This window comes from Rana temporaria, chromosome 1, assembly GCF_905171775.1.
Source record: "Rana temporaria chromosome 1, aRanTem1.1, whole genome shotgun sequence".
NCBI classification, from domain to species: Eukaryota; Metazoa; Chordata; class Amphibia; order Anura; family Ranidae; genus Rana; species Rana temporaria.
This window is the reverse complement of record NC_053489.1, coordinates 62,421,798-62,443,017: the sequence shown is the minus strand read 5'-3', so window position 1 is coordinate 62,443,017 and position 21,220 is coordinate 62,421,798. Positions and strand designations below refer to the sequence as shown.

General features: G+C 43.4%; 1 protein-coding gene across 2 annotated transcripts in view; it reads left to right on the top strand.

The window, feature by feature from the left end:
- The window catches only part of FYB1 (FYN binding protein 1), a 164,611-nt gene that overhangs the window by 94,000 nt on the left and 49,391 nt on the right, over nt 1–21,220 (top strand). For both annotated transcript variants that reach the window (XM_040338638.1, XM_040338646.1), the window contains exons 5-8: nt 4,647–4,666; nt 12,487–12,536; nt 15,500–15,608; nt 17,124–17,280. In XM_040338638.1, coding sequence (XP_040194572.1) covers nt 4,647–4,666; nt 12,487–12,536; nt 15,500–15,608; nt 17,124–17,280 — 336 coding nt within the window. The remainder of the gene's footprint in view (nt 1–4,646; nt 4,667–12,486; nt 12,537–15,499; nt 15,609–17,123; nt 17,281–21,220) is intronic.

Below are 21,220 nucleotides of genomic sequence, written 5' to 3'. Positions count from 1 at the left end.
CACTATAACCCAGAGCTCAGTGGGATGCAGGGGAAAGTAGCTGAGCCTGCATCAGCATAACTTAGAACAGACACTACTAAACAATTGCTGCTCTCCCTGGCTACAGGTAGGCCAAAAACAAAATGTACTTAACACTAGTAGCCTACTGGAGCGCTACATACTATAATACCAAAAATATTGGGACACCTGCCTTTACACACACATTACCTTTAATGGCATCCCAGTCTTAGTCTGTAGGGTTCAATATTGAGTTAGTCCGCCCTTTGCAGTTATAACAGCTTCAACTCTTCTGGGAAGGCTGTCCACAAGGTGAGTTCAGGCACTGATGTTGGATAAAAAGGCCTGGCTTTCAGTCTCCACTCTAAGGGGCCATCCCCAAACTGTTCCCACAAAGTTGGGAGCATGAAATTGTCCAAAATGTATTGGTAGGCTGTGAAGAGTTTCCTTCACTAGAACTAAGGGGCCAAGCTCAGCCTCTGAAAAACAGCCCCACAACATAATCCATCCTTCGCCAAATGATTTGGACCAGTGCACAAAGCAAGGTCCATCGAGACATGGATGAGCAAGCTTGGGGTGGAGGAACTTGACTGGCCTGCACAGAGTCCTGACCTCAATCTGATAGAACCCCTTTGGGATGAATTAGAGCAGAGACTGCGAGCCAGGCCTTTTTGTCCAACATCAGTGCCAGACCTCACAAATGCGCTTCTGGAAACATTTGAATTGCACTTCTGTGACCCATAGGAGAAGCCCAGCCTAAAAAGCGCAGGATGGGCTTCTCCTTTAAAGTTCATGTGTGTGTAAAGTCAGGCGTCCCAATACTTTTGGTAATATAGTGTATAAATAATTTGTCTCGTTCATACCAGCTCCAACCTTTGGTCACCCACCACAGTACCCTGAGTTAACAGCAAACTTACAATGTAAACCAGAACATCATGTTTGGAATGTCATCTGTTGTATTCGTTGGGCTAAAACTGGATTGAACAGTGCACCCCTCACAAGATTGCAAAGAAAGGGAGATGTCTGTATGTTATGTAGCACTTCCCCAGTGGGAGCTGCTGGATTAGATTTGGGCCTTGCACGTTACCTAAACATTCGTTGTCTAGGGGAAGAAAGTCTGTAAAGAACTCCAATGTCCACACAAGTTGTAAAAACCTTTAGCTGTCAGGTTTTATTTTTCTCATAACTAGTAGAAATATGGAGGAGCAGGGGAAGATTCAGGCGCATAGTACAGATCACTGGGGAAAAAATTCTAAGTTCCAAAAAAGTCACTCACCACCTCCTCTCGAGTGGGTATTGCTCACCCGGATAGGCCCCTCTCACCTGGCCTAGCAGCCGGAATGAAGCACGAACTATGATCAGTAACAGTCTCTGCCACAGACTGGTTGCAAGGAAAAGTGAACAGTCCGGAATCCTCTGCCACAGGATTTGGTACCCGAACTTCCAGCCAAACAGTTTAAGAGCCTTTAAGCCGACCCAGCTAAACTGTAGGGAAACATGGATTGTAGATCATCCCTTAATAGAGTTACCAGGCCTATCCCGAAACATCAGCATTGTCCCATCCTGGGCAGGTCCTCCCCTGGTTTCCTCCATTAGGTAGATTCCTCTCGTGAGACGGACAGCTCAGGATCACTTGAAATCATAGGCCCCAGTCAGGATGGCTGGGCCTACTTGGTAGAAGTACAGCCTCGGACCAACAAGGCCCAGAGGCCAAACGACCATCGCGGACCTCGAGCCAGGAGAGCCTCAAGGCAGAGCTTCTCCCAACATGGCGTATGTCCCTTATGTATCCTTCCCCAGCATGCCCAGCAGGGAGACCACTCCCACTGGGCTGCTCCCGGTAAAAGACACCCAATGCACCGTAGCCTGCCTGAGTTCCAACATTTGCCTGTGGTGGTATCGCCACCTACAGGCAACAGTGGGAAATCCCTCCAAGCACAGCCACAGCCAGAACAGAGGCTGATTTTGTATCAGTAATCAAAGTCTGAGCCAATTATGAGCTCAGACACCCACTAAATTTAACATAGTGCCTGGTCATCAGGAGCAGGGCACTACAGCAACTTGTTACTCCTCTAAGTAGCTCCATATCTGCTCTCCATTCAACTTGTTGGCTGTATTGACCTACAAGTATACAGTGGTGACCAAACAAAACAAAAAGAAAAAAAAAATTATAAAATCTGTAACTTGTGCTGCAACCCTGACCCTGCCGCCCTTATTGAAAATTATGTAATGTAAAATGGTTACACAATACATGCAAAGGAGTGACACTTGTCAAAGTGAAACTCCAATCACACCTCTCTGTTAGCTTCCTGGTGTGGGTAAGCCCAATTTTTCTAACAGGAATACTTTTTAACTGATGATGTGAGAAGCACAGGTTTACTTTAAGGTCAGTGTTAGGGGTTAGTTTCAGGTTAAGTGTCATGCTTAGTGGTTACATTGAGGTAAGAATCACAGGCCCACCCATGAAATGTATATATCTTCAGTAATAAAGAAAGTTGGCATTCTTTAGAAAACACGAAACTACAGATGACCACATCATATCATCAAAGGGCCATGCTTAATAAAATCTTTTGAGGTTCTCACTATCTCTGGGAAAAATATCAGTCTTATGATCATAGGTGTGTGCAGCTTATTGCATTAGAATGTGCACCCCAAATGTATTAAAACATATATGGTGTCAGTAGAGCAGTGGATATGTCAGTAGGGCAGAGGTTGGTGTCAGTAGGGCAGTGGAAGGTGTAAGTCGTTTTTTTTTTATTATTTTACTTTTTTTTTAACCGCATTGGGGGGCTTTGGTGAGATATCAGCAGGAGGAATCTGTACCACACAGGGTGATTAGGGTGTGCCCAGGCACACACCCGGCCCACCCCCTGCACACACCTATGCTTATGATCTCCTTCCAAATAATTATTTTTGGGAAAAAGTCCCCTTTTTACTGGCCAGAACAGTATTTACTGGTCAGATGACAAACCTACATAAAGGATACCATCACTATACCCAGGGCAGTTTGAAGGAATTTGGGGGCCCCAAGCAAAATTGGGGCCCCAAGCACCCCCCCCCACGCAAAGCCTACATTAGCGCTACACAATTTTTTTAAACCCATGTTCTTACCCCCCCCCCCCCCTCTTGTCCCTATGTTTTTTTAATCTCACCTCCACATCTTCCCTGTAGGCTGCCGCTGTAGCGTGGCCGAGCTCCTCTTCCTCCTGTCAGTCCGGTGTTCTATCATTACGGGTCCCCAGCCACCTATCAGATAGTGCCTGGGCCGGGCCGGGTACCACGCGGTAGAGGAGATTCAGTTTTCTGTGTTCACGGCTGGACTGAAAGGAAGTGAGCACTCAGTGGGCACTTCCTGTCAGTCCGGCCGGGAACAGGAAACAAAATCTCCTGTACCCGGACTGACAGGACTCCAGGAGGAAGGAAGAGGAGCTTGGCCACGCTACAGCCTGGGAAGGGGAAGTTAGGGGCCCCAGGCCAGCTTGGGGGCCCCAAGCAATTGTTTGTTTTGCCTGTCCTGTAGCGACGGGCCTGACTATACCATTCATCAGCAGTCCTAATGAGGAGGATCTTTTTTCATCTCCTCTCCATGTTGCAAAATCGTAAGTTTAGCTACTTTTAGAAAAAACATTCATTTTGCGCATTTTCAGAATTCCTCTATTACTTTATGTGTGGTTCCTAGATCATCAGCTCCATAAAGTGGCCACACTGGGTGGCACTGACGATAAAGGAACTACACAAATCAAAGAAAATTTGTAAATTTTGGTCCTGATTGTGCATATTTTTGTCATTTCCGCACAGCGAACATTTTATACATAGACTTCAAAATGTATATCAGGACATAATAAAAAAAAAACATCTCCAATACGTGTACAATTCCCCATGCTTTGTCTCCTTAAAAACAAAAAAAACACTGCAAGTACAGAAAAATACCTGTGGCTCCTGACAAAAATCCAGGGAGCTCTAAAATTTCTGTGCCTATTCTGCATTGAAATCCCAAACAGTACTTTCATCCCTGGTTACCTCTATGCATGGACAATAGAACACCTGACCCTCATTTTATGAAGATGAGGGGAATCAAAGGTGTTCTACAGTCCAAACGGGAGCAAGAATCCTACGGTGACAACGCTTCTTCTCCACAAATACAGCACGGTGAGTGAGCATAGTCCCCCCCAGGACAGGAAGTGTTAATGGCAGGTTCACCAAGTGTAAATAAAGGAGGAAAAGCCTGAAACACGAAAACAAATGCAGCCATCACATCCAAATACTGGTCAACTGCAATATATTACATGTTAGTTCTTAGGATTTAATATATTTAAATAATTATAATGCTTTTCAATGCAAGGTGAGACAGGGGGCAGTAATGAGTACACTGCCATGAGAAGGATCCAATTCAATATTATAATAATATATGGACTCTGTATACATTTCCTTATGTGTATTATGTGATTATTGCAGTAAATGCAACTAGCGCAAAAAAAATGTGTGTGCTGAAAATGATGGCATACCAATACCAAACGTGCTAGATTTCAGCACAGGAACTTGTATAACAAGTTGTAAGAATTCTTGTCAAAAAATAGAAATATAAATCAATATGAATTTCTGTTTATTCCACTGCTATATATATAGTAAACTGATGTTCTCTTTTTCAGGCCCTGCAACCAATGATATAGTAAGTAACGTAGTTACCTTTGAAATTATGTGCATTACATGTACGTGCGAGTGGAACAATTTAAGTTTTGCTGATGTTTAGTTTTTTAAATAAATAAAAAATAAAATAGTGATATCCCAAAGCACCCTGTCAATGGATGTGCGTATTGCAGAGCACCACAACACATGGTGACCCATTACCACATGTCGTGGTGTACTGCGTTGCAAAAAAAAGTACATGTACCTTTTTTGGTGTGTTAGGAAGCCCCCCTCTCTTCAGTTTTATCTTTCCTTCTTATAGTTTAGCTTCTACCCATTATCAAAAGACAAGTGTAACCACACATGCTGAACAAAGACTAGTGTTGCCACCCATGCTAACCAAAGACAAGTGTAGTCACCCATGTTTAACAAAGACTAGTGTGGCCACTTATGCTGAACAAAGGGTACTGCAGCCACCCATGCTGAACAAAGACTAGTGTAGCCACCCATGCTGAACAAAGACTAGTGTAGCCACCCATGCTGAACAAAGACTAGTGTCTCCTCCCAAGCTAAACAAAGACTAATGTAGCCACCCATGCTGAACAAAGACTAGTGTCTCCTCCCAAGCTAAACAAAGACTAATGTAGCCACCCATGCTGAACAAAGACTAGTGTCTCCTCCCAAGCTAAACAAAGACTAATGTAGCCACCCATGCTGAACAAAGACTAGTGTCTCCTCCCAAGCTAAACAAAGACTAATGTAGCCACCCATGCTGAACAAAGACTAGTGTCTCCTCCCAAGCTAAACAAAGACTAATGTAGCCACCCATGCTGAACAAAGACTAGTGCCTCCTCCCAAGCTAAACAAAGACTAGTGTAGCCACACATGCTGAACAAAGACTAGTGTCTCCTCCCAAGCTAAACAAAGACTAGTGTAGCCACCCATGCTAACCAAAGACAAGTGTAGTCACCCATGTTTAACAAAGACTAGTGTGGCCACTTATGCTGAACAAAGGGTACTGCAGCCACCCATTCTGAACAAAGACTAGTGTAGCCACCCATGCTGAACAAAGACTAGTGTAGCCACCCATGCTGAACAAAGACTAGTGTCTCCTCCCAAGCTAAACAAAGACTAATGTAGCCACCCATGCTGAACAAAGACTAGTGCCTCCTCCCAAGCTAAACAAAGACTAGTGTAGCCACACATGCTGAACAAAGACTAGTGTCTCCTCCCAAGCTAAACAAAGACTAGTGTAGCCACCCATGCTAACCAAAGACAAGTGTAGTCACCCATGTTTAACAAAGACTAGTGTGGCCACTTATGCTGAACAAAGGGTACTGCAGCCACCCATTCTGAACAAAGACTAGTGTAGCCACACATGCTGAACAAAGACTAGTGTCTCCTCCCAAGCTAAACAAAGACTAGTGTAGCCACCCATGCTAAATAAAGACTATTGTAGCCACCCATGCTGAACAATGACAAGTATAGCCATCCATGCTGAACAAAGGCTGCTGTAGCCACCAATGCTGAACAAAGGCTAGTGTAGCCACCCACGCTGAACAAAGGCTAGTGTAGCCACCCACGCTGAACAAAGGCTAGTGTAGCCACCCATGTTGAACAAAGACTAGTGTAGCCACCCATGTTGAACAAACACCTTTGTAGCCAACCATGCTGAATGAAGGCTAGTGTAGCCAACCATGCTGTACAAAGACTTGTGTAGCCAACCATGCTGTACAAAGGCTTGTGTAGTCACCAGTGTGGGGGGGTACAGTGTGGCGACAGTAATGACTCAGAGTTCAGTTGCAGAACCAAAACTCTATTGAAGTTAAAGTTCAGCAAAGTACAACTAACCCGATGGCGAGACCACCCGACTGGGTGAACTCACAGATAGTTACAGCGTTGAGTGTAGCAGTAGGTCTCAGGTGCGCCCAACAGCGTCATTCTGGAGGGGTGGAATGCGGCTTGGCTGGTCCGCACCCATGTTAAGAGGTTTCCAAGAAGGATGGCGTGTCCCTGCACTTTCTCTTCTAGTCTGAAACCTCTCCCTGCCACTCATTACTGTCCCTGACAGATGGGTCACCTGTCCCTACACTACGCACATGCAAAATGTGCACCAACGGAGAGTCAGGGAATAGACTCTACCTGACCCAAGACGGCCAGCAGAGTCGCATGAGGCACCAGCATTTAATCGGATAGCTCCCCCAGTGACTCAGGAAAACATGGTGGTACAGCATATAGGGCCAAATCCACAAAGATCGTGCCCAACGTAAATTTTTCCATTTAAGTTACACTGCCTTAAAATTTCTACCTAAGTGCCCGATCCACAAAGCACTTACCTAGAAATTTTGGGCTGTGTAACTTAAATTCCACCGTCGCAAGGCGTTCCTCTTCAAATGGGGGCGATTCCCATTTAAATGAGGCGCGCTCCCGCGCCGGCCGTACTGCGCATGCTTGTGACGTCATTTTCCCGACGTGCATAGCGCAAAATTACGTTACGTCGAGCTTTGTGGATTGCGACGGGTCAATAAAGTTGCGTCGGAAAAAAAAAAGATACGGCGGGAAAAAAAAATTAAAAATTAAAAAAAAATCGCGTCGCTGGACAGAAAGGTCTGCTTTTACATGGTGTACTAACTTTACACCTTGTAAAAGCAGCCCTAATTTTGCGTATGCAAACTAAAACTTACGGAGAAAAAACGAAGCTGAAAAGCTTCGTGGATCTCCGTAAGTGCTAATTTGCATACCCGAGGCGGCATTTCGACACAAAATGCCCCCAGCGGCGGATGCGGTACTGCATCCTAAGATCCGGCAGTGTAATTCAATTACACATGCCGGATCTTCTCCCTAACTATGGAAAACTGATTCTGTGGATCAGTTCCATAGTTAGGAACAGGGATACGACGGAGTAACAGCAGTTACTCCGTCGTATCCCTTTTGTGGATTTGGCCCATAGTACTTTTTTCCATGCACACCACTGTAATGCTGCCCGCCACATCCCAATGCAAATGGTGTAAATGGGCCCTGAAGGTGAGCAATCTATGACTTTGCATAGTGGCCCTTGACACTAAGCCACTGTTTCTTGCCATTATCATCTTCAGCTTTGTTTCTCTATGCTTTGATGTTTGCACTGAACCTTTGGTCCTGCCTGAGCTACACAATTGTCAAAGCTCTTAAATCAATAAAAATATTGAAACCAAAAAATCTATATGGGAGAGCAGGAACCCGTTGTACATACTGCAGCAGCTGTGCAGGTCTGGGAACTCAAGAATAGAGACATCAGAAACTATTCAGAGATTTCACTTTCCAGCCAGCATCTACCAAACACTGAAATCATCAAGTCTGGTCAGACTGACAGGTTAAACGTACGTAGCAGGCTGTTACAATTTAAGTTGTGTTCCAAACTATAAAGTGAGTGACAGCAATATACCTGTGTCCAGGGCAGGACTTAGGGTGGTGGGGGCCCCTGGGCTTGAGTGTTGAAGGGGCCCCCTGGAGCCGAGAATTGGGGGGGATCGAAGTTGTTGAGCGGGGGGGGGGCGAATTGAAGTTGTTGAGCGGGGGGGAGCGCATTAAAGTTGTTGAGCGGGGGGGGATTTTGCAGTTGTTGAGGGGGGGGAGTGCCTCTCACCTGTGCCAACAGCCGGGGCCACAGACTGTCATTAGCCCGGCTCTCGGCTATCTTCCCTTCAGCAGCCACAGTCCTCCACACACCACTCCGGTTCCTCCTGCTTCCGTGCTGCCTCCTCTTGCAGTGCGGGAAAATTAACCCTTTTGCGGGACTGCGGGAAGAAGCTGTCTGTGCGGGAAAGTCCCACAGAATCCGTGCGTGTTGGGAGGTATGCGCAGGGCCGCCATCAGGAATTTTGGGGCCCCTTGCACAGCTTAAGGCATGGGCCCCCTGAAGCAGAGAACCTAGGGGGGGTGGGGGTGCTGCCGCCTGAAATTGAGAAGCGTGGGGGCTGCCGCAAATTGAGAAGCGGGGGGGGCCTTTACAAAAAAAAGAAGAAATAAAGAAGAAAACAAATATATATAAATATATGTAGCCATCCGGGGCCCTGGGGACCTCTGGGCCTTTTAATAAAAAGAAAAAATAAACCTCTGGGCCCTTTAATAATAAAAAAAAAAAAAACATTTATAAAAAATACATAAAAAAAGGGAGGTTGCCAAACCCGGGGGCCCTGGGGACCTCTGGGCCCCTGGGAACCTCTGGGCCTTTTAATAAAAAATAAAAAAATAAACAAAAATAAAAAAATAAACATTTATAAAAAAAATAAAAAAGGGGGGGTTGCCACATGGGGCCCTGGGGACCTCTGAGCCCTTTAATAAAAAAAAATATATATATATATAAAAAAAATGTAATTTTTTTTATAAAAAAATAAAAAAGGTGGGTTGCCATCCGGGGGCCCTGGAGACCCCTGGGCCCTTTAATAATAATAATAAAAAATATATATATATATATACATATATATATATATTATATATATAAAAATAAAAAATATATAAAAAAAAAACATTTTTTTACAAAAAATAAATAAAAAAAAGGGGGGTTGCCGTCCGGGGCCCTGGGGGCCTCCGGGCCCCTGGGGACCTCCGGACCCCTAAAAAAAAAAAAAAAAAAAAAATTTTTTTTTTTTTTTTTTTTTTTTAAAGGGGGCCCCCTATTGGGTGGGGCCCCTGGGCTTGAGCCCAGTCAAGGCCAATGGTAAGTCCGGCCCTGCCTGTGTCCCTCGCTAGGGACAGCAGATAGTGTAATTTCCCTGCTGGCCATGAAACAAGATGGCCATTGACAGATAAAGGCCTACAGGAACCCACATACAAAGGTACACATATATATGACAAGGACTGGCAGGAACACAAGGCCATTTTTAAAAACTCAAGTTTCTAGTGCAGAACAGAGAAGTTTTAGAACTTTGTTGTCACAAATGTCACGTCTACCCCAACGCAGGTGGTCAGACACTATAGCTGGCTACTGTGCGCTTCACCTATAGCAGCCCCCTTTCCCTTAAGGCAAGTAGGCATACCAGTACTTGATTGCCCCCCAGGACTTTATACACAATGCTATAGTGCCTGGCCACCACGCCTGGGCAGATGCGAACTGAGCGAAGCAAACAGGTACTTGCAGTTTAGCAGATAGTGTGGTTCAAAGACAGTTCAGGTAAAGGCAGGCTGAGTTCAGGTGATAATCCAGACCTATCCGGGTCATACACAGGGGATGCAACAGCTAGCAAGGCAGACTAACTGGAGGCTTTATTCTAGAACAATGTAGGTAAGTCTGTCTCTATCACAAGCGAGGGATAGCATGTTCAGTTTGTTTATATCAGGTGACTGACCAGATCAATCAGTTAACAGGTGAACACAGACAGGGAGGAAAAGCAACAGTCAACACCCGGGTGCCGGAATGAGGAACAGGGGCACTAAGTGATCATGACATTTGTTTAAAACATAATATTGGAAAGTGGTAGTAGAAATAACGGTAACAAATTATGATTTACCAGGTGAAAAGTTATTTCGCTTTTTAAAGGCGACTTTTGTCGCTGATCTGCGTATGAAAATGTAGGAGCTCCCTGTATCTAAGAATGTAAATGCATACCTCTCCTGCAGCCTGTGACGCCAATCGCTAGATGTACAATTATAATCCAGCAAGGAGAGAGGTGTGCCCGAGAAACCCAGCAGGTGGAGAGTCCTCTCTACTTGCTTCAATAAAACTTTTTGAGAAACTATGGAAGTGTGTCATATGATGCAAAGGAGTTACTACAGGAGACAGCTCTAGAAGATGAATATTACAATAAAGACAGTTTTTTTTTTTTTTTTACATATTCTGGGCTTTTTTTTTTTCTAAATAGACCCGCACTGTCCTGAGAGAAATATAAGAAGTACCATAAGCTCCGTCACTGCTGGTATCTACATAAAAAAACTCACCCACATAGCCAATCCAGTGTTGCCCGGCCATGCCTTTGCCACAAGCCCAAATATTTTTTTCTGACATCAACGGGAGCCCGCTGTCTCTCCAGGTTCAGGCAGCCAGCCCCCCGATGATGCACGCCAGCTCTGTCCTCCAGTGCCTCCTCTAAAAGGTGACGTGTATATCTTGGGAGGCTTCAGGAGCGGAGGAGAGGTCATTCTCAACTAGGCAAGAATTGAGTATAAAGGTAGCTTTATATATTGCAGAAGGGGGAAGGGCTGTAAGTCATGGTAATGAATGAAGGTCCACTTTAAAGCTGTTTCCATTTTAGTGAGGGACTTCACCCTCCCTCTATTTTTTTTAAATCCCTGCTTACTTACCTGATGCTGGGTTGTCCTTAATTTAGACACTCACCCATTCAGCGGATCCAATTTTGTCCTGCATAGATCCGCTTCTCTTTTGCCACTACTCCTGCGCCGCCAGGTTCTTGTGTGACATTGTCTCAGAAAGCTGTCTGCTTTAAGTACTTTTAAGTCACAGACCCCCAAAAAAATCTTCTAATTGGGTTTGATGAAAGTGTCAGACCTTCTTATCTCTATATTTGTTTCCAGGTCAGTAACTGTTTGCCTGATGCTGGGTTGTCCTCAATTCAGATACCCACCCACCCAGTGGATCCAGTGTTATCCTGCTGAGATCTACATCTCTTCTGCCACTGCTTGGGTCCCCCGCCGATGTTCTTGTGTGATGTCATTGGGAAGCTATCCGCTTCAAGTACTCGGTCACAGACCCAGAGAAAGCATCTTCTAATTGGGTTTGAGAAAAGTGTCAGGCCTCCTTATCTCTGTACTTGTTCCCAGGTCAGTAGATAGCACTGAAGTCATGGAACAACATGACAGCTAGGGAACTAGCATGCCCAGCCTCCAGGATCCTCTCATGACAGTATCCTTTTAAGGCAGATAGCTTCTTATGTATTAACTCTTTAGATAATCCATAGTGCTCTGGGAATCGTTGGTATTGTGCTTAATGTTTACTTGCTGAACAAAGATTGTGTACATTCGGTGAAAACAACTTTTAAACATGAGGCTAAACACTTAAGATAATACTTAAAAACAACACTAGTAAAAAATAATAAAATTGACCCTACAACCATTACAGTTTCCCTTTAAAGTGATTGTAAACCCTTATTTATCTCTTCGATAACAGACATGTCAGACTTACCTGCTCTGTGCAATGGTTTTGCACAGAAAACCACTGATCCTCCACTTTTCAGCCCGTCTTTTAGCATATGAGGAGGGAGAGAGACCAGAGAGCTGCTGTTTTCATGCACATCCCTGGATCAAGATTGGGCTCAGTAGGCATAGTGGGAGGGGGGGGGGGAGCAGAACACAGAATTTATTTTTTACCTGAATGCAGAGAATACAATAAGGTAAAAAACCTTTATCCTTCTGAACCACTTTATAGCAAGCAAGGTTCAATACAAATATACGTAATGCTTTTCTTTTGTTTCTTTAAAGCAGTAGTAAACCGCAAAAAAAATAAAAAAAGGTCCCTGTAAGATAATGCGCTAGTATGCATGGCATACTAGCACAATATGAAATACTTACCTTAGAACGAGGTCCTCCAGTGGCGCGATGTCCCTGCTGACAGGGCTTCCATCTTTACCCGGTCTTTCTTCTGGGTTTGCGGGCTCTGGCTGTTTGAATGGCTGGGTCAGGATGACATCAGTCCTGGGACATAGCTCTTTCCATGGACAGCATGCTGTTTATTGAGAGCACAGTGCGCATGCGCTGGTGACGTCATCACTGCTATTAAAGCAAGTTTCTCTTAAACTGTGCAGGTTTAGGAGATATTTACTATTTCTACAGGTAAGCCTTATTATAGGCCTAACTATAGGTAGAAGTATGCATGACATTTTATTTTATTTCCGAATAATTCATCTTTTATTGTTTTTTATTGTTTTACAGAGTGAGGAGAGTGAAGGTGATGAGGTCTATGATGAACTTGACGAGCCAAGGTATATTTTAATATATTGGCGTTTGTCTCTGTGGTAACACAATAGGGGATTCATTTAAACAAGGGAACACAATGAAACCAAAGTGATGGTATTGGCAATAGCAACTGAACAGGTTTTATCTTTTTTGCTATACAACACTTTTATTCAAATTATGTTTTCTCCGTTTTTAAATTCACACTGTCCCAAGGGAATCTGCTGTTGTGCTAGTGGTCTGGCTGTGTCTGCTAAAAAATCTAAATCCTATTAACAAAAAAGTAACAATAAAAAAAAAAACTGTTGGAATGGAAACCAATTTATGGACAAACTGTTGGAATTGGACCATTTATGGACAATTTAAAGTGGCACTAAGCGAGATAATTTTCTTCAAAAATAATCCATAATCTAACGATCGGGACCCAAAACTCTCAGTTCTGGGTCACCCCATCGCTTCAGCCTCTGATTGGATATCACAGTGATCAGTAACTGTGAACCTGTCCCTGTGTTTACTTCCTCTGCTGAATGAAGAGGAAGATATGTTGTATCTTCCTCTTCTTACAAGAAAGGAAAATGTAAACAAACCAAAGCGTAAAAAAATAAAAATCAAATAAAAATAAAGAATAAAAAATAAAGAAAAGAATAAAGAAAAAAATAACAAAATCAAGGTTTGCCAGGGTTAGTGTTAAAGGGGTTGTAAAGGTTTGTTTTTTTATTTTCTAAATAGGTTCCTTTAAGCTAGTGCATTGTTGGTTCACTTACCTTTTCCTTCTATTTCCCTTCTAAATGTTTTTTTTCTTTGTCTGAATTTCTCACTTCCTGTTTCTCCTCAGTAAGCTTTCCACCATCATCTGAGCCGTTCTGGCTGGGGGTTAGTCAGCCCGAATAGCTTACTGAGGAGGAACAGGGAGTGAGAAATTCAGACAAAGAAAACAAAGAAAAAAAACATTTAGAAGGGAAATTGAAGGTAAAAGGTAAGTGAACCAACAATGCACTAGCTTAAAGGAACCTATTTTGAAAATAGAAAAACAAACCTTTACAGCCCCTTTAAGGTCAACATCGGGGTCAAAGTTCAAGGTCGGGGTTAAAGGTCACAGTCATGATATTTTGGGTAGAATTTTAATATATTTTTTAATTAATATCAGTGTCAGTTAGTGTCAGTGGGGGTTATTTACTAAAGGCAAAGCCACTTTGCACTACAAGTGCACTGAGGGGAAGATCTGAAATGAGGGGAAGCTCTGCTGATTTTATTATCCAATCAAGTGCAAGCTAAAATGCTGTTTTTTATTTTCCTTGCATGTCCCCCTCAGATCTACACCGATTGCACTTCCAAGTGCACTTTCACTTGCAGTGCACTTGTAGTGTAAAGTGGATTTGCCTTTCGTAAATAACCCCCAGGGTGTTTTAGACAGGATAAATAAAAATGCAAAATGCCCATCGTTGTTTCTGGGCCCTACTACCAACTAACTTTCATATATGTGGGTATCGCTGCAATCATCAGAAGCAGGAGAATTTATTTTGGGTTTTTCAATGGTGATAAATTATGGTAATAGCAAGAAATATATAAAAAAGGGGCGTTGGGACTTTAAATGAGATGCGTTTTTATCAGTATGCGATTAAATATCTATATGGAATATAAAAAATGTTTCCATAATGGCCAGGCTCAAAATTACCAACCAAAAAAGCACTAAACCAAATTAATCTGTCTAGCTGTATGCATTAAAAACAAAGGTTTAGTTGCATGTATTTGCAAATACCTGTGTAAGCTGCAGGCCAACGTCAAGGCACTCCGTGTACTGCAGTTCTAACTATGAATTTTAAAGTCTCCTAAAAAGGAGCACAGGTGTGCTAATCAATAGATAGGGGGCAGGTGATAACCTAATCCCGCCCCTACCTATAGTTGGTCTAGCAAAAAAGAGCACTGGAAAAACAAAAAAAATGCAAGAGTGGAACCAAACATGCCTACCAAACCAAAATACCACCAAACTAAGGGCGGACCACATCAACCTGGGTCAGCTAGTCAAAAAATGACAATGCATAATTAACTGTCGGTGGTAGATCTGCAAGAAATATGCAGCTAAATTAAATAAAAAATATATATATATATTTTTACTATTTCAGGCCAGTTTTCCTTTGATAATAATAAAAAAAATCAGGTGATATCTGTTACCGTTTCGAAATTCCTGCCGTGCTTTGCGCGAACTGACGCCATTTTTGCGATCGGCGACGTGCATAGCGTACTTCCTTATTCCCGGACGTGTTACGCAAACGACGTGAAATTTTAAATTTCGACGCGGGAACGACGGCCATACTTTAGACAGCAATACGTTTGCTGTCTAAAGTTAAGGCACCCAAAACGACGACTAACTTTGCGACGGGAAACTAGACTAGCGGCGACGTAGAGAACGCGAAAAACCATCGTGGATCGCCGTAACTCCTAATTTGCATACCCGACGCTGGTTTACGACGCAAACTCCCCCCAGCGGCGGCCGCGGTACTGCATCCTAAGATCCGACAGTGTAAAACAATTACACCTGTCGGATCTTAGGGATATCTATGCGTAACTGATTCTATGAATCAGTCGCATAGATACTCTGAGAGATACGACGGAGTATCTGAGATACTCCGTCGTATCTCCTTTGTGAATCTGGGCCTAAGATTTGTTTTACCCTTGAAGCATGAAGGGGTTAATATAATTATACATTTTGTTTCTGACACTCTTCTGCATCTTACACATTGTTATTGGGTAATAATTTTGTAAAGTGATGTGCCAATAAGAGGTGGAAGGGAGCAAGGAAGAGCCAATGACTGCAGGATAATGCTGCCACCCCCACACTCAGTTTGATTTCTGCAATGCAGGAGATAGTGAATATGTATAATTGTGATACAGTAGATGGCAAGTAATCACCCTAGCAGTCACCCATAGCACATTATTCAGTTTTTTTTTTTCTTTTATAAATTTATCATATTCATCACTGTACTCACTGCAGGAAAGAACAAGAAAAAGATGAAAAGAAGAGAAAAAAAGAACTGGAGCAAGCCAGGAAAGAGCAAAAGGACAAAGAAAAGAAGGAGCAAGAGATACGAAAGAAATTTAAGGTGAATTTATAAGATGCTTTAACCAAAGTGAAAATTCCAGGTGTACAATCCCATGATAATTAGGAAAACTTGGAGAAGAGTAGGTAGTAAGGTGGTCAATGGCTGCCGGAGTTTTCTTTAGTGAAAGAATAGACTGGTGCACCGCCTATTGACATGCTGTTCTCTTTCATGTCATTCTGCAAATGTTAAAGTATAACAATAGGTAAAACTTTTTTTTTTCATTTTGGATAGAGTAAGGGAGGGTTATAACCCCTGTCAGTTTTGTTTTTTGAATCTGTGTCCCATACGTGAGAATTCTCTTTACTTCCCGTCCAATAGCAAAAACAGGAAGTGAGAGAAAATCCCTCCAAAGTGACGGAAATCCAGAGTGTGTCACAAGAACTAGTGTACCCATTGAAACATTTTCCCTCTATTTTTGTTCTGAGGACAATACAACATTTTGTGTGTGTTTTTGGGTTTAACCACTTAGCGCCCGAATGACGGCTACATCGCGGACCCCAAATGCCGGGTAGGTGTCAACAGACGTCCTTCCCTTTCGCAAGCTCACCGCCCGCCCCTGCAGTCACTGCGACTCGGGTAATCATGGATCCGAGTAAGGGGATGGACCTGGTCCCTTACCACGTGATCAGCTGTCAGCCAATGACAGCTGATCACGTGATGTAAACAAAAGCCGGTAATCATTTTTTTTCTCCTCGCGCTAACAACGTGAGGAACAAAAAAAACGATCACCGGCTTATGTGAAAGGGACATCGGTCCTGAAGAGGAAGGATGTACATCTGACTCCTCTGTGCCACCAGTAACCCCTGCCAGTACCCCCTGATAGTGCCACCTGGAAGTGCCCACGAGTGCCACCTATCAATGCCCACAAGTGCCACCTATCAATGCCCACCAGTGCCACCTATCAATACCTCATCAGTGCCACCTAGCAGTGCTGCCTATCAGTACCCATTACTGCCACCCATCAGTGCCCATCACTGCCACCCATCAGTGCCCATCACTGCCAGCTATCAGTGCCACCTATCAATGCCATCTTTTAGTGCCACTTCTCAGTGCCACCTATCAATGCCCTTCAGTGCCACCCATCAATGTCACCTCTCAGTGCCCACCAGTGCCACCTATCAGTGCCCACCAGTGCCGCCTTATCAGTGCCCAACGGAGAAGCCCATCGGTGCCCATCAGTGCAGCCTCATCAGCGTACATCAATGAAGGAGAAAATTACCCGTTTTCAAAGTTGTATAACAAAATCTAAAAAAATATATAATCAGTATTTTTTATTTTTTTTAACAAAAAATGTAAACCGCAGATGTGATCAAATACCACCAAAAGAAAGCACTATTTGTGGGGGAAAAAATTATAAAAATTGAATTTGGTTACAGGGTTGTATGACCGCGCAATTGTCATTCGAAGTGCGTCAGCGCTGAAAGCTGAAAATTGGTCGGGGCAGAAGGGGGGTTTAAGTGCCCAGTAAGCAAGTGGTTAAATAAGTTTTAATGATTATTTTCTTTTTCTCCACAGTTAACAAGTAAGATTGAGGTTATTCATCAAGTCAAGGCCAGCGTGGACCACAAAGGTGGCAAAAATGAAATCTCTTTCAAGAATGGTGATCAGATTGAAATCATACGGGTCACAGATAACCCTGAAGGAAAATGGCTGGGTAGAATGAATGGAATCTGTGAGTATATGTCAAATCACTCGTTTATCATCCAACTTGGTTTTACTTTTTTCTCTCCTGCCAACAGGAGAGAAAGTAAGGAAAAGTCTCTCTGGAACCCTGGGTAGCAGGAAAAAACAGACTGGGGTTCTGTTATATCCACACTCTTTTCAAAACGGAAAAAAAAAGTGGCTTGACTTACACTTTAAGGAGTCGATTTATAAAAAAAAAAGACATGTCTCAAGCCATCACGAATAATCCCCATAATTTGTCCGAAACAGTTATTTCCTATGAACATCAGTTCCGTCTAGTGGCCATAATGCAGTATTTTTCGAATATTTATAAAAAATACTGCATAATGGCTACTAGATAAAGATGACGATCATAGGAAAAAAACATATTAGGCAATCCCATGACTAAGTCTTTTATGACGAAACATGTCGGGGCGTGGCTGTGCGGCAACCATCTGAAGTGAACGTGTGACGTACCAAGGCCGATCAAGGAAGATTCAGGAAGGAACAGCGGGGAGGTGGTGAGTGATCAGTTGACACCTTGGGTCTGCTGTGACCAATATACTCGGTTTTCGGTTCATCTCTGAACGAGTGTTTGCTGTGCAGTGTATTGCTCTATTTTTTGAGATTCATGTGAGTGCTATATTTGAAGATTTAAGTGTGTTATTAAACAGATTTTACGGTATCACGCTATTTTGAGCACTTCTTTTATTTACATGCGGAGCTTTCTGGCAGTGAATTGGTTGGAACTGGGATTATCTGCTATACCTACCAGTGAGGTATTTTTGTACTCGTTTACACGCCGAACACGAGAGTGTAAGGCAATTTGAGTTGGTGAGTTTTGCATCTGACGGGGGAGGATTCACTGAAACCGGGTGTGGTGGAAGATTGGAAGCTATTATCATTATTATTTTTTCACAAACCTACTTGATGTGTTTTATGGACTTATATTTAATTAATATTTAACCACTTAACCCCCGGACCATATTGGTGGTCAAAGACCAGAGCACTTTTTGCGATTCGGCACTGCGTCGCTTTAACTGACAATTGCGCGTTCGTGCGACGTGGCTCCCAAACAAAATTGGCGTCCTTTTTTTCCCACAAATAGAGCTTTCTTTTGGTGGTATTTTATCACCTCTGCGGTTTTTAGTTTTTGCGTTATAAACAAAAACTGAGCGACAATTTTAAAATATATATATATTTTTTACTTTTTGCTATAATAAATATCCCCCAAAATATATAAAAAAAAAAAATTTTCCTTAGTTTAGGCCGATACGTATTCTTCTACGTATTTTTCGTAAAAAAAAATTGCAATAAACGTTTATTGATTGTTTTGCGCAAACGTTATAGCGTTTACAAAATAGGGGGTATTTTTATGGCATTTTTATTAATATATTTTTTTTACTAGTAATGGCAGCGATCAGCAATTTTTTTTTCGGTACTGTGACATTATGGCGGACACTTCGGACACTTTTGACACATTTTTGGGACTATTGGCATTTTTATAGCGATCAGTGCTATAAAAATGCATTGGATTTACTATAAAAATGCCACTGGCAGGAAAGGGGTTAACACTAGGGGGCGGGGAAGGGGTTAACACTAGGGGGTGGGGAAGGGGTTAAGTATGTTCCCTGGGTGTGTTCTAACTGTAGGGGGGTGGCTTTAATGTAGAGGGGATGTTTTAGCTTTTCTAAAAAAAACTTTTGGTTTTTATGCCAATTGTGTGTTTATACTTACCTGTTACCTGCTTCCTGATTGGCTGGAAGGAGAATCAGTGTTATATGAATATTTATTCTCTATTGTAACACACCTGGGTGGGCTTGGTTCGCATTCTCTGTGCCCTGAGCCCACCCTATTTTGAAGCCTATTAGAGCCTCTGGCTCTAATAAGGTGCTTCAAAAAAACACCCCCCCCCCCCTATTGGAATCCATGCATCCAGCATCCTGAAAGGGGCCGGATGCATGGATGGGGGGGGGGGGGGCGGCCTCTGATCAGATGAGACCAAAATTAAGCTCTTTGGCATTAACTCGACTCGCCATGTTTAGAGGAAGAAAAATGCTGACCATTGCCCTAAAAACACCATCCCTACAGTCAATTATGCTTTGGGGCTGTTTGTCTTCTAAAGGTACAGACCCACTTTGCCACATTGAGGGGCCAATGGACGGGGCCATGTATTGTAAAATCTTGGATGAGAACCTTCTTCCCTCAGCCAGAACACTGAAGTTGGGTCGTGGATGGGTCTTCCAGCATGAAAATTACCTAAAACATACAGCCAAGACAGGCTTATCTGTCTCCCCCTCCCCCCCCCCCCCCCCTCCGGTGCCATATTTGGCACCTTTTGGGGGAAGCATGTACCTGTTTTTGACTTTGACTGTCCCCACTTCCGTCGGACTACGCCACGGCAAGGTACTTTGGAAGTCTGTCCCCCTCCTCCTCCTTCCCATGCTATCAGGCCAGTATGAAAGCACAGCACATGCACAGACGGGTTCCCTCACTAGCAATGGTGGCGGAAGCACCCGACAGCAGATAGAAACACTTTAAACGTCAGCAGCTACAGTATGTATAGCTGCTGACTTTTAATTTGGGGGGGGGGGCAGGGCTCAAGTCCTGCGGGAACGCGTGGGAACAGAGTTCCTGCACTCTTTTCACAGCAGGAACGCAGTTCCCTTTGCAGGACTTGAGCAGCCGAACCGCCCGAGCCAATCGTTCACTATGCGGCGATGCCCAGCTCGAGTCACTGTCAGGGGCAGGTGAACCTTAGTAATCCTTCATGTTACTGGCCGCTTCCTGTATATGGATTCATCGGGTAGTGTGCGGGTATTCCGTCACTTCCTCGATGCCGCAATGTCTCCTGGGAGCTTTTGTCATTGTTCCCAGGAGACATTGCGGAGGTCTGCCGCGAGTTATCGCGGGATTTAGAAAGAACTTGGTTAAAGTTGTGGTTTAGTAATTATGCATATGAGCGTATCATTTTTGGTGGGGGGAGTGGATCTTGGGTGGGAGTTCCCACACTTTTTTCCCCAGGACTTGACCCCTGGGGGGGGGGGGGGGGTAGGAGGAACTCCACTTTAATTCTACAGAAAATGTATGGAAGAAGCTGAAACTTTGGCCCTATACACATGATCAGTCAAAACTGATGAAAATGGACTGAAGGTCCGTTTCATCGGTTAACCGATGAAGCTGACTGATGGTCTGATGTGCCTACACACCATCAGTTCAAAAACCCATCGAGTCCAATGCGGTGACGTAAAACACAACGCTGTGCAGAGAAAAATGAAGTTCAATGCTTCCAAGCATGCGTCGACTTGATTCTGAGCATGCGCGATTTGGAACCGATGCTTTTGCGTACTAACCATCGGTTTTGACCTATCGGTTAGGCGTCCATCGGTTGAATTTTAAAGCAAGTTCTAAATTTTTGGACCGAAGGATAACTGACCGATGGGGCCCACACACGGTCGGTTTGGACCGATGAAACTGAACTTCAGTCCATTTTCATCGGTTTTGACTGATCGTGTGTACAGGGCCTTAGAGTTGCCATGTGAAAGGCAAGAAGTCTTAAGGATTTAGAAAAGATCTGTAAGGAAGAGTGGACCAAAATCCCTCCTGAGATGTGTCACCAACTACAAGAAATGTCTTACCTCTGTGCTTGCCAACAAGGGTTTCTCCACCAAGTACTAAGTCATGTTTTTCTTTAGGGATACTTATTTTACTCACTGAACTGCAACTCAATTTATAACATTTTTATCGTGTGTTTTTTCTGGATTTTTGGATGATATTCTGTCTCTATTATTTAAAATACACCTATGATAAAAATTATAGACCCTTGTAAGTGGGAAAACCTACAAAATCTGCAGGGGATCAAATAATTATTTTCCCCACTATAAACACGTCCCAGCGATTGAATGAATGTATAGTCATTTCAAGGATTTTGATAAACATAAAAATATCAG